Source organism: Rhinopithecus bieti, unplaced genomic scaffold (assembly GCF_001698545.2).
Source record: "Rhinopithecus bieti isolate Rb0 unplaced genomic scaffold, ASM169854v2 scaffold_38691, whole genome shotgun sequence".
Taxonomy (NCBI): domain Eukaryota; kingdom Metazoa; phylum Chordata; class Mammalia; order Primates; family Cercopithecidae; genus Rhinopithecus; species Rhinopithecus bieti.
In genome coordinates, this window is record NW_016816690.1 from 1100637 (window position 1) to 1115010 (window position 14374).

At 42.7% G+C, this 14374-nt stretch overlaps 1 protein-coding gene across 1 annotated transcript in view; it reads right to left on the minus strand.

Annotated features, from left to right (window-relative positions):
• Positions 1-14374, minus strand: part of TAOK1 (TAO kinase 1) — a 178883-nt gene that overhangs the window by 15895 nt on the left and 148614 nt on the right. Inside the window, exons 17-19 of the mRNA XM_017855070.1 lie at positions 11743-11982; positions 3921-4133; positions 2398-2580 (exon numbers count right to left, since the gene is read on the minus strand). Coding sequence (XP_017710559.1) covers positions 2398-2580; positions 3921-4133; positions 11743-11982 — 636 coding nt within the window. The remainder of the gene's footprint in view (positions 1-2397; positions 2581-3920; positions 4134-11742; positions 11983-14374) is intronic.

A 14374-nucleotide genomic window follows, 5' to 3' on the forward strand; every position in this document is an offset into this window, starting at 1 on the left:
GCGAGACTCCGTCTCAAAAAAAAAAAAAAAAAAAAAAGTTGGAATGAGACAGATTTAGGAAATTTGCACATGGAACAAACTATATTTTTCAAAATTTATGTTTCTATCTTTCTCATCTAATTTTTATTTATTTTTTTGAGACAGAGTCTCACTCTGTCACCCAGGCTGGAGTGCAGTGGTGCAATCTCGGCTCACTGCAAGCTGCGCCTCCCCGTTTCACGCCATTCTCCTGCCTCAGCCTCCCGAGCAGCTGGGACTACAGGTGCCTGCCACCACACCTGGCTAATTTTTTTGTATTTTTAGTAGACATAGGGTTTCACCGCGTTAGCCAGGATGGTTTTGATCTCCTGATCTCGTGATCCGCCCGCCTTGGCCTCTCAAAGTGCTGGGATTACAGGCGTGAGCCACCATGCCTGGCCTGTCATCTTATTTTTTGAGATGGAGTCTCGCTCTGTCGCCCAGGCTGGAGTGCAGTGGCACCATCTCGGCTCACTGAAACCTCTGTCTCCCAGATTCAAGGGATTCTCCTGCCTCAGCCTCTGGAGTAGCTGGGGTTACAGGCGCCTGCCACCACACCTGGCTAATTTTTGTATTTTCAGTAGAGATGGTGTTTCACTATGTTGGCCAGGCTGGTCTTGAACTCCTGACCACAGGTGACCTGCCCCCCCGCCCCTCGGCCTCCCAAAGTGCTGGGATTACAGGCATGAGCCACTGTGCCTGGCCTTAGCTTTCTCATCTTGAATAAGAAATAAAATTGAGTTAATATTTAGATGCAAATACCTCTCAAAGAAGCCAGTAATAAAGATAGCTGTGCTAGAGAAATAGTAATATCTTATATCTTATTGAGGTGATATTTTCAAGATTTTTTTTTTTTTTTGAGACAGGGTGTCGCTTTGTAACCCAGGCTGGAGTGCAGTGGCATGATCTCAGCTCACTGCAGCCTCTAACTCCTGGACTCAAGCGATCCTCTCACCTAAATCTCCCTAGTAGCTGGGACTATAGAAGTGTGCCACCACACTTGGTCAATTTTTGTATTTTTTGTAGAGGCAGGGTTTTGCCATGTTGCCCAGGCTGGTCTTGAATTCCTGAGCTCAAGCGATCTGCTTGCCTCTGCCTCCCAAGTGCTGAGATTATAGGCATGAGCCACAACACCTGGTTTAAATATATTTTTTACTTTAACAAGGCATTCTATTTTTAGCACAAGAACTATAGGAAATAGAGGAAAAATCTACAGGCCTATGGTCCAGAAACAATGACAACTTTAGGAAGATCATTAGGTAAGCATTAAATGCAATGACCGAGGGACCTAAGACTACATCAGTTGTTGGGAATTTAAGACTCAAGAGTTCTGGAATGTATCTCTGAATCCTGGATACAATTGATAATTGACCACTGTTTTATTTATTCATTTATTTTGAGACAGGATCTTGCCCTGTTGCCCAGGCTAGAGTGCAGTGGTGCAGCCATAGCCTCAACCTTTTAGGCTCAATCCATTTTCCTGCCTCAGCCTCCCAAGTAGCTGGGACCACAGGAGCAAGCCACCACACTCAGCTAATTTTTTAAAATTTTTTGTAGAGATAGGGTCTCCCTGTGTTGCCCAGGCTGGTCTCGAACTCCTGGGCTCAGACAATCTTCCCGCCTTGGCTTCCCAAAGTGCCGGGAGGCCTAAGCCCAGCCTAATCTCCACTTCTTGCAACAAATGCCTTTCTTCTCTTTACCTTTCAAAACCTTTTGTCCATCACCCTTTTCCCTAATACACATACACATACCTCAGTATCCCAAAGGATGGAAATTTGGGGATTCTAGTTCTATTTTCTAATATATCTGACAAGAATAATTCAGAAAAAGTAAAGATGTGCATCTAGAAACAACATTTTTTCAGCCTGACTTTTGACCTGTGTGGAACTGATTTTACCTTCTATTCCTCAGTAATCCTCTACCAATCTGTATAGCTCCAGGCCAAGGATATATGAGTAAAGTATATATTCCTGATCCTTTGTCCCTGGCCCTCTCAGGCAATTAATGCAGCTCTCTTTCTTCACTAGTTAAGTCTTTCTCCAACCTCCTTAGGTAGAGCAAGCTAGGAACACAGAATTGAGGAACATGGAGTCAGAGCTGCTACTCTCAAATTCAACTGACTGTCTTCACACACCCATATCTTTTCTCTAGCAATTACTACTTAATTATATTCCCTTGATTTCTGGAGCTCATTAATGGTAAGGTTCATCAGTGGATCAGTAATTTTAAAGAAAAAACTGCTGCCATAACCAGAATTCAGGAAATGTGGTTTTGTGAAAGAAATCTAATGTGACCCCTGCCAACATGAAAATATATTTATAAAACACTTTTGACAAAAGCTAATTTGAAAACAATGATTTTCCCTTCTATTACTTATACCTTTTGTTCTAAGAGTGCCCTCCGGAGGGAGACCCTCTGTTCAAGCTCCCGAAGCTCTCGATCATGTTGTGCCTCAGCTTGCATCTTGATTTTGCTCTGATATGCATTCAGCAGCTCCAGTTCCTGCTGCAGCTGCATCTTCAAAACCTGGCATTCTGCTTCCTGTGCTTCATCCAAACGCAGCTGAGAGAGAGAAAGAAAAAAAAATGAAACAGATATATCCTACTGTTAGCTATCAATGCATGACCTATGGAAAGGAGGAGGAGTGTTAGAAGATAGACTACTCTTTCTTGGTTCAGACAATTTTTCTGTCTTTTATCTTGGAGTAAACATCTCTGAAAAAGAAAGGCAGAATAACTAACAATAGTGTTATGAAGATAAAGCTATCATAAGCTATTTGGAGGATGCCTGAATAACCACATTTCTCTTAAGAAAAACCTAGAATCTCTTTAGATCTCTGAATCTCTTCCTCTCTAGCGGAAATAACTATAGAACAAAGACCAGCAAACCATAGTCTACAAGCAAAGTATGGGCAGGTGCCTGTTTTTTTGTTTTTTACAGCCCATGAGCTAATAATGTTTCATTTTGAAAGGGTTACATCTTAAGCGGTCATGTAAGTACCCACATAATACCCTTAGTTTTGCCTCCTGCCTAAAAAGTCTCATCTGGCCCTTTTTTTTTTTTTGAGACAGAGTCTCATTTAATTGCCCAGTCTGGAGTGCAACGGCGCAATCTTGGCTCACTGCAACCTCTACCCCCCGGGTTCAGGTGATTCTCCCGCCTCAGCCTCCTGAGTCACTGGGATTATAGGCGCCCACCACCGCGCCTGGCTAATTTTTGTATTTTTAGTAGAGGCGGGGTTTCACCATGTTGGGCAGGCTGCTCTTGAATTCTTGACCTCAGGTGATTCACCCGCCTAGGCCTCCTGAAGTGCTGGGATTACAGGCGTGAACTGCTGCGCCCAGCCTTATCTGGCCCTTTAAAAAAAGTTTACAAAGCTCTTATACGGAAAATGTTTTGCGCCTATAATCCCAGCTACTCGGGAGGCCAAGGAAGGAGAATCGCTTGAACCCAGGAGGCAGAGGTTGCAGTGAGCTGAGATAGCACCACTGCAATCCAGCCTGGGCGACAGGGTGAAATTCCATGTCAAAAAAAAAAAAAAAAAAATTTTGTATTTGTACTCAAACACAACCATTTTTATTCCCATTATAATACCTTTTGCTCACTGCTTCCCAAAGCTGCTATGCCAATCTCAATAAGGTGCTGGGATCTGTGCTGGCAGGGAGCCTATTTAGAACCTCACGTCTAAATGTATCAATGAAAATTAATGCATCATGACATACCTCATGCATCATGACATTTTCAAGCAATGCTGAGAATAGGAAGAAAATGAACCATCACCACATTTCCCAAGCTGCAGGAGAGCTATCATTTTCAACTAGTACTTTAATTACTGTGATTTCATTCAGGTGGTGGAAGAAAAGGGGCACTAAATTTGTTTTGCCCAAAAAAAGCAAACTCACGGCTTGGGTGGAGAGCATTTCGTTAATGCTGTGATCATACTGCTCAGCCAAGATAGCTAATTTCCGGGTCTGTTCCTCCTTGAGCCGTTTCAGAACAGCTTTGTGCTCACTCTTTGGTGTAGTCTCCAGCAGGTGATTTCTTAATGCTTTGTACTGTCTGGTTTGGATTTTGCAGGTATCCTGAAACTGCTTTTTTATTTGGAGTTCTTTAGACTGGGGAAAAAAAAATAGATTTATGTAAGTTGTAACACAAGGTATCTGGTATATGGTATGCTTACATACATGAAAATAAAGACTATTAGGAAAAAATGAGAGGAAAACCAAACAGGTCAGATCATAAAGTTGCAGATACTTTTTGCACTTGGCTATTTGGCCAAACCACTGACTGAAATTTATGCAGTTTTACAACAAAAAACTTCATTTAAAACATTAGGGCATAAAGAACCCCATTTATGATAAGACTTGTAACAATATCTGTTGTTTCACTAATAAAGTTAGTGACCTGAGTAGATATTAAAATTAGCTTTGATTATTATGCATATTCATGACAGAAAATTACATTTTTTCTTTTTTTTTGAGATGGAGTCTCACTCTGTCACCCAGGCTGGAATGCAGTGGTACAATCATGGCTCACTGTAGCCTCAACCCGCTATGCTCAAGCAATCCTTCCACCTCAGCCTCCTGAGTAGCCGGGACCACAGGTGTGCGCCACACCCACGTTCGGCTTTTTTTTTTTTTTTTTTTGAGTCTTGCTCTGTCGCCCAGGCTGGAGTCCAATGGCACAATCTCGGCTCACTGCAACCACCGCCTCCCGAGTTCAAGCGATTCTCCTGTCTCAGCCTCCCGAGTAGCTGGGATTACAGGCATGTGTCACCACGCCCAGCTAATTTTTGTATTTATAGTAGAGACAGGGTTTCACCATGTTGGCCTGGCTGGTCTTGAACTCTTGACTTCAAGTGATCTGCCTGCCTTGGCTTCCTAAGTGCTGGAATCACAGGCGTGAACCACCACACGTGGCCAATTTTTGTATTTTTTTTGTAGAGACAGGGTTTCACCATGTTGCCTAGGCTGGTCTCAAATTCCTGGGCTCAAGCAATCCACCTGCCTTGGCCTCCTAAAGTGCTGGGATTACTGGCATGAGCCACCATACCCAGCTCCTGGCTAATTTTTTTTTTTTTTGGTAGCAATGAAGTTTCCCTATGTTGCACAGGCTGGTTCCAAACTCCTGGCCTCAAGCGATCCTCCCACCTCAGCCTCTAAAAGTACAGTAATTATAGGCATGAGCCACTGTGCGTGGCTTAGAAAATTAAATTTTTTCTCATGAATTAAGCATAATACAGTTATGGTGGTTCACGCCTGTAATCTCAGTACTTCTGGGAGGCCAAGGCAGGATTGTTTGTAGGCCAGGAGTTCCAGACTAGCCTGAGCAACACAGTGAGACCCCATTTCTACAAAGCAATTTAAAAAATTAGCCAGGCACAGTGATGCGCACCTGTAGTCCTAGCTACTAGGGAGGCTGAGGCAGAAGGATCACTTGAGCCCAGGAGTTCAAGGCTGCAGTGAACCGTGATTGCATCATTGGACTCTAGGCTGAACAAGAGTGAGACACTGGTTTCTAAAAAAAAAAAAAAAAAGAAAAAAAAAGAAAAAAGAAAAAAGAAAAAAAGATATAAAAGCACTTTATTGGTGAGACAATATCTTATCAGATCTAGAGACAGAAAATAAAGCACATTTATTTTGTTTGTTTTAGAAACACTTTGCTGCAATTTCTTTTTTGTTCTTTTTTTTAGATGGAGTCTCATTCTGTTGCTCAGGCTGTAGTGCAGTGGTGCGATCTCAGCTCACTGCAGCCTCCATTTCCTGGGTTCAATCGATTTTCCTGCCTCAGCCTCCCGAGCAGCGGGAATTACAGGCTTGTGCCACCACGCCCGGCCAATTTTTGTATTTTTAGTAGAGACAAGGTTTCACTATGTCAGCCAGGCTTGTCTTGAACTCCTGACCTCAGGCAATCCGCTGAACTTGGCCTCCCAAAGTGCTGGGATTACAGGCATGAGCCACTGTGCCTTGCCCCCAATTTCTTTTAATGACACTCTCAACTCCAACTATACAGTTTATGTACCAAATGTGAGGCTAACTTGGAAATCTCTATTCGGAATTATTAATACTGTTACTACAATGGTCTTTTCCTTAAGATAATAAACTAGGTAGAGATATATTTAGCAATGGTTTACTCTTTAACACAAGCAAAAACTTAAACGTCAGTCAAGTTAACTAATCTTGGCCAGGCGTGGTGGCTCACGCTTGTAACCCCAGCACTTTGGGAGGCTGAGGTGGCCAGATCATTTGAGGTCAGGAGTTTGAGACCAGCCTGGCCAACATGGTGAAACCCTGTCTCTACTAAAAATACAAAAATTAGTTCAGCGTGGTGGCACATGCCTGTAATCCCAACTACTCAGGAAGCTGAGGCATGAGAATTGCTTGAACCCGGGAGGTGGAGGCTGCAGAGAGCTAAGATTGCACCACTGCACTCCAGCCTGGGCAACAGAGCGAGACTCTGTTTCAAACACACACACACAAACAAAAAACCATAACAAAACTAATCTTTCAAAGGCTAAACAAAACTCATGTGTTAACGGAGGAGACAACCCTCTTCCTGGGGTAACAGACATGAACTACAGTATATAAACATTTCTAAGATGAAAATATTTAAGTTGAGAGACAGAAGATCTTTGGCTTTAGTGTTTGGTTAATCAGCAGGTTAGGTATTCTATAAACTCAGGTTTTAGAAAGTTTTAATAAGATGAGATCTGTTTCTGCAAGGTGTACCAGTTGATCCTATAAGTGACAACACATTCATTTACTGCACTGAGGCAGAACCTATAGTTGAAATTATTTTACCTTAATATAAATACCGCCAGGTATTGATTGGTTGATTCATCATGCAACAAATGGATATGTGACCAAATTTACACTAAGTACTAAGAAGTACTCCCCTCAATACTACAACATTAAATATACCTTTCTGTAATTTTCACCATCTGAGGCACTAGATCCTAGTAATATGTCTTTATTTTGTGAGGGGTCAAGAAATGTCTAGCTAGTAAGAGAAACTCTTAGTTTAGCTAAGAGTTTTAGTAGAGACACTTAGTAGCACTGCTTTTATTTTTGAGACAGAGTCTCACTCTGTCATCTAGGCTCTGGAGTACAGTGGCACGATCATGGCTCACTGCATCCCTGACCTCCCAGGTTCAAGCAATCCTCCTACCTCAGCCTCCCAAGTAGCTGGGATTACAGGTGTGAGCCACCAACACGTTTGGCTTTTTAATCTTTTTATTTTCTTTTTTTGAGACAGGGTCTCACTCTGTCACCCAGGTTGGAGTGCAGTGACATGATCATGGCTCACCATAGCCTCAACCTCCTGGGGTTCAAGTGATCCTCTTGCCTCTCGGCCTTCTGAGTAGCTGGGACCACCACAGGTATGTCATCATGCTCAGTCTCTTTTTTTTTTTTTTTCCTGAGACAGAGTCTTGCTCTATCACCAGGATGGAGTACAGTGGCACGACCTCAGCTCACTGCAACCTCTGACTACCTGGTTCAAGTGATTCTCCTGCCTCAGCCTCCTGCGTAGCTGGGACTACAGGCGCACACCACTACACCCAGCTAATCCCAAGAGTCTGGGAGGCTGAGGCGGGTGGATCACTTGAGGTCAGGCATTCAAGACCAGCCTGGTCAATATGGTGAAATTCCTTCTCTACTAAATATACAAAAATCAGCCGGGTGTGGTGGCACATGCCTGTAATCACAGCTACTCGGGAGGCTGAGGCAGGAGAATCGCTTGAAGTTGGTAGGCAGAGGTTGCAGTAAGCCAAGACTGCGCCACTGCCCTCCAGCCTGGGTGACACAGCGAAAACAAACAAAAACAACTATTCATGGTTAACAAAGTTGTTCCAAGTGCTTCTAGACAGAAATGGAACAATGAAATTTAGATAGTATCTTCTGCCTCAGTAAAATAGCATCCATTCTTTTAAAAGGTTTTATTTTTATTTATTTATTTATTTGTTGAGATGGAGTTTTGTCCTTGTTGCCCAGGCTGGAGTGCAATGGTGGGATCTCGGCTCACCATAACCTCCACCATCCTCTGCTCCTGCCTCAGCCTCCCGAGTAGCTGGGACAGCAAGCATGCGCCACCACGCCCGGCTACTTTTGTATTTTTAGAGATGGGGTTTTTCCATGTTGGTCAGACTGGTCTCGAACTCCCGACCTCAGCCTCCCAAAGTACTGGGATTACAGGCATGAATCATCGCACTCGGACATTATTTTTATTTTTTGAGATGGAGTCTCGCTCTGTCGCCAGGCTAGAGTGCAGTGGCACGATCTTGGCTCACTGAACCTCCACCTACCGGGTTCAAGCAAATCTCCAGCCTCAACCTCCCAAGTAGCTGGGACTACAGGCACGTGCCACCGTGCCCGGCTAATTTTTGTATTTTTAGTACAGATGAGGTTTCACCATGCTGGCCAGGATGGTCTCTTGACCTGGTGATCCCCTGCCTCAGCCTTCCAAAGTGCTGGGATTACAGGTGTGAGTGACTGCGCCCAGCCAAAACTTTTTATTTTTAAAGCATTGTGCTGGGCTGGGCGTGGTGGCTCACGCCTGTAATCCTAGCAGTTTGGAAAGCTGAGGTGGGTGGATCACCTGAGGTCAGGAGTTTGAGACCAGCAGGGCCAATGTGGTGAAACCCATCTCTACTAAAAACACGAGGGCGTGGTGGCAGGCGCCTGTAATCCCAGCTACTCGGGAGGCTGAGGCATGAGAATCACTTCATCCCGGGAGGTGGAGGTTGCAGTGAGCCAAGATCACGCCACTATACTCCAGCCTAGGCGACAAGAGCGAAACTCCATCTCAAAAAAAACCAAAAAACCAAAAACAAACAAACAAAAAAATTATGCCAGGAATACTGTAATCGTTCCACATCCCTGCCTAATGAGAAAAAATAACTCCTTGAAAAATTTTTCTTTAACAAGAGTAAAATTAATGCTTATACTAAGAATAAACTATATCCCTCAATGTGTGACTCAAATGAAAGCGAGATGAATGCAAGTTACAGTTATTTCTACTCATTTAGTGCTGACAAAGCATCATCTGGATGAAAGCTGAAGAAACAGCAGAGTAGGCAGCAGATTTTCACCCGACCCTTTCCATAGAAACAGCACCCCACCCCCACAGATCCTAATCAACATAAATAAAATGTTCCAACTGCAATCTCCTCTCCTCCATCAAACACAGTTGATGCTATATTCTAAATTCTGCCTCCACTACTTAAGGAGAAAATTGGAAGAGGCAACGATTACTTAAGTAAATAGAAATGTGATGATTTGGGGTTAAAATGCTCCAGTTGAGTAAGTAAATAGATACACATAAATATGAGGAAAATGGTGATTTTTCTTCCCTAACAGGAAACCTTGAGCTCACTTGTAATCACAAAGGCATTTTATTTAAAGTCTGACTATGATTAATGAAGCTTTATTTTCTCCTCACTTTTTTTTTTTTTTTTTTTGAGATGGAGTCTTGCTCTGTCACCCAGGCTGGAGTGCAGTGGCCGGATCTCAGCTCACTGCAAGCTCTGCCTCCCGGGTTTATGCCATTCTCCTGCCTCAGCCTCCCGAGTAGCTGGGACTACAGGCGCCCGCCACCTCGCCCGGCTAGTTTTTTGTATTTTTTAGTAGAGACGGGGTTTCACCGTGTTAGCCAGGATGGTCTCGATCTCCTGACCTCGTGATCCACCTGTCTCGGCCTCCCAAAGTGCTGGGATTACAGGCTTGAGCCACCGCACCCGGCCCTTCTCACTTTTAATACACTATCTGAGAGAATCAGATTACTGTTTATAAGCTTTAAAACGGAAAGGTTCTAATGACAGGAAATAGAAAGAAATGGTTAAATGTCAAACAACTATCCATCACCCAAGCCCCAGGGAAATGCAGTCATATCAGACTTACAGTACGACTTTCAGTTTGGTTTATTCCTTGGTGCTGTTGGCTTTAAAATCACAATTGACTTTGCTGACATGTTAGTTTAAAAATCTTTTCATGGGAGATTGTCTTCCGTAGCTAAATGATTACGTATCTCCCTACTGCAAAACAAAATAAATCTAAAATATCATTACAATTCCGGTTTTCTAAGCATTAACTAAGGAAGGTTATGTTAGTAGTCAACATAACCACTCTGTAAATAAAAATTACCTATTTTGAAGACATAGCAAGGTGAAATTTTACTCACATTCACATGAAAACAATAAAGCATCTTAACATTGTTTCTATATTTTGTTTAGGACAACTTGTTTGAATGGAGTTGGGTGGGCATTGGGAATACCATTGAGTGTGCTGTAGTTTCTAGATTTTCACACAGACTACCTCTGTGAATGAATTTCACTGTACTCCAGCACAGTTACTCAGAGTAAAACCAAGAACCATTTTATAGTTTAAATATCAAATAGCTTATAAAAATGGCTGGGTAGGAATACAGGGGAAGCTTTAAATAGGAAATACTGTGGAAACTGGACCTTACTGAATATAAACAAAAGTTTAAAATGTACAGATATGTACAGAGCAACTGAGGTGCTTATCATCGATGACAGACTATATAGTGGGTGGTTTTGTATATTAAGATTCACGTGGGCCGGGCGCGGTGGCTCACGCCTGTAATCCCAGAACTTTGGGAGGCTGAGGCAGGCGGATCACGAGGTCAGGAGATTGAGACCATCCTGGCTAACATGGTGAAACCCCGTCTCTACTAAAAATACAAAAAATTAGCTGGGCATGGTGGCGGGTGCCTGCAGTCCCAGCTACACGGAGGCTGAGGCAGGAGAACGGAGTGAACCCGGGAGGCGGAGCTTGCAGTGAGCCGAGATCGCCCCACTGCACTCCAGCCTGGGCGACAGAGTGAGACTCTGTCTCAAAAACAAACAAACAAAAATTTCAGAATTGGTAACTGTAGTTGACTTTGACTGAGAGAGATGGACCAGGTGGCTAGGGGAACAAGCATAAAGAAGAAAACTTTTTTCTTGTTATTATTTTCTAACTAGTGGCTATGCAGCTTAAAACTTTTTATTTTATAATGCACTTTCATGTTTTTAAATTTTGTACAAGTCATATTTATAGCAAATTATGGTTCTAAAATTTTACTTGGAACAACAGAGATAAGCCAAATGGTTAGCTTGTCGACATGTAGAATATAATATTGGCCTTGGACATTTGGGTAAATTTTTCTTTGAGATAGGGTCTTGCTCTGTCACCCAGGGTTGAGTGCTGTGGTGTGTTCTCGGCTCACCGCAACCTCTGCCTCCTGGGTTCAAGGGATTCTCCTGCCTCAGCCCCCCAAGTAGCTGGGACTATACGCATGTGCCACCACGCCCAACTAATTTTTGTATTTTTAGTAGAGACAGGGTTTCGCCATGTTGTCTAGGCTGTTCTTGAACTCCTGACCTCAGGTGATCCACCTGCCTTGGCCTCCTAAAGCATTGGGATTACAGGCGTGAGCCACCGTGCCCTGTCCTTGGGTAAGTTTAAAACAAGAATCTTGATTCTTATCTACTGGCACTTCCCATGGTTAAAAGTTTTGGCCACTTTTCTGTACTTTGATGAGAAATACATAAGCAAAAGACTGTAGCAACAGGCATTCAACATTAAAATCAACCAAAGATGCTAAAAATGAAAAGAAGCTTAGTCAATTTCTTTATGACTAGACATCCGTCTTAAGACTTTTCCTACTTACGTGGATACCTTTTCATTCTCTTCCCTGTTGTCAAAAAGCTTAGGCTAACCATACCTTCAAACTCTTAGGCTGTTGTCGAACTTCCATGACATGCTTTCGTCTTAGTTCTCGTTCTCTTCGCTTATTATATTCCAGCTGGTTAGTGAGCTCAGTTTGATGCTGCAATCTGATCAACTCACAGCGCATCTTCTGAATCGTGTTGAGGTGGCGGAACTCCAGTTCTTGCATGGATTCATGCTGTCGGAGTAGCATGGCATGTTCTAAGTCCTTCTGCGTCTGTCTTTTGTTTAACTCCTAATCCATAACACAAAAGACAAAGGTATAATTTACTGCTGTATAATGCCAGAAAAAAATCCTAAAAAACAGAATACCCAGTAAACAGATGTAATTAACCCTGTTATTCAATTATAATTGCAGAGTAAATATTGGGGTTGTGACTTTTACCTCTTTAAATGGGCAATTAGTAGCACAAATTTCGTTACTATATTCATTTACTATTTATTCATATTATTTTATTGCCATTAGCTTAAGACATTATTACATCTATATCAAGAGGTTTAACATTTTTCTTTTGTTTACTTCCTAATTTTATATTTGAATTGGGCTCCTAAGTTATCCTTTTAGTTTCTTCAGAGTATTCTATTCAATTATTTTACATGCAGTCTACTCTGGTGAGTGTAGTGATTAAGAACATGGACACAGCCGGGCGTGGTGGCTCATGCCTGTAATCCCAGCACTTTGGGAGGCCGAGGCAGGTGGATCACAAAGTCAGGAGATTGAGATCATCCTAGCTAACACGGTGAAAACTGTCTCTACTAAAAATACAAAAAATTAGCCGGGCGTGGTGGCGGACACCTGTAGTCCCAGCTACTTGGGAGGCTAAGGTAGGAGAATGGCGTGAACCCGGGAGGCGGAGCTTGCAGTGAGCCAAGATCGCGCCACTGCACTCCAGCCTGGGCGACAGAGTGAGACTCTGTCTCAATTAAAAAACAAAAAACAAAAAACAAAAAATAACCGGGCATGGTGGTGCATGTCTGTAGTCCCAGGTACCTGGGAGTCTGAGGCAGGAGAATGGCTTGAACCCAGGAGGCAAAGGTTGCAGTGAGCCGAGATCATGCCACTGCACTCCAGCCTGGGCGACGGAGTCTCGGAAAAAAAAAAAATTGTAGAGACAGGGTCTTGCTATGTTGCCCAGGATAGCCTCAAACTCCTGGTCTCAAGTGATCCTCCCACCTCAGCCTCCCAAAGTGTTGGAATTACAGGTGTGAGCCACTGCACCCAGCCAGTACATAGAAATTTTAAAAGTTTCATTGTAACCTAGTGCTTTGTGATGCCATAATTCTTTCAATCATTCCTCTGTGTTTGGACATTTAAGCTGCTTCTATGTTTCACTGTTTTTTTTTTTTTTTTTTTTTAAATCAGAGTCTCACTCTGTCACCCAGGCTGGAGTGCAGTGGTGCGATTTCAGCTCACTGCAACCTCTGCCTCCCAGGTTCAAGCAATTCTCGTGCCTCAGCCTCCTGAGTAGCTGGGATTACAGGTGTGCACCACCACACCCAGCTCATTTTTAAAATATTTTTAGTAGAGACAGAGTTTTACCACGTTGACCAGGCTGTCCTTGAACTCTCGACCTCAAGGATTACAGGTGAGAGCCACTGCTCCAGCCCATGTTTCACTTTTATAAATAAAGTTTCAATAAATATCTATGTATACTGTATCATAGAATCATGTTGTTATTTCTGTAGGACAGAGTTCTAGAAGTGGATTTGATGGATAAATGCTACGTGCATATTAAATTTTAAAAGCTACTGTTAAATCATGCTCCAAAGGGGCAATATCAATTTACAGTCTTACTAATAGTGTCTGTTAACACATGCCATTACTAGGATTGAATGTATCAATCTTTTACATTTTTCTTACATAATGGATGCAACAGTTTTAATTTGAATTTATTAGTAAACTCGCACAATTATGCTATATTACAAGCATAATATATTACAAGCATGAAATATATTATTTCAACCCATTCTCAGAAATTTATCTATACTCACAGGTATCTTAATAATGAAAATAATTCTTTTCTTTTTTTGAGATGGAGACTTGCTCTGTGGCCCAGACTGGAGTACAGCAGCACAATCTCAGCTCACTGCAACCTCCACCTCCCAGGTTCAATTGATTCTCATGCCTTGGCCTCCCAAGTAGCTGGGATTACAGGCGTCTGCCACCACGTCCGGCTCATTTTTTTGTATCTCTACTAAAAGTAGAGATGGGGTTTCACTATGTTGGCCATGCTGGTCTCAAACTCCTGACCTCAAGTGATTCACTTGCCTCGGCCTCCCAAAGTGCTAGGATCATAGCCATGAGCCACCACACCCAGCCAAGAATAATTGTTTTCATTGGCAGAAGAGTTTCTACAACATTTACCCAATTAATAATCACATGATGATAAAAATGTATTTAAGGGCAACACACACTTCATGGAGCCCATTTCAGGTCAGAGGCAAAAACTGCCCAATGAATTTCCTCATATGTAAAATCAAGGCTGACCATGGTGGCTCATGCCTGTAATCCCAGCATTTTGGGAGGCCGAGGCAGGCGGATCACTTGAGGTTGGGAATTGGACACCAGCCAGGCCAACATGGCAAAACCCCGTTTCTTTTTTTTTTTTTTTTTTTTTTTTTTTTTT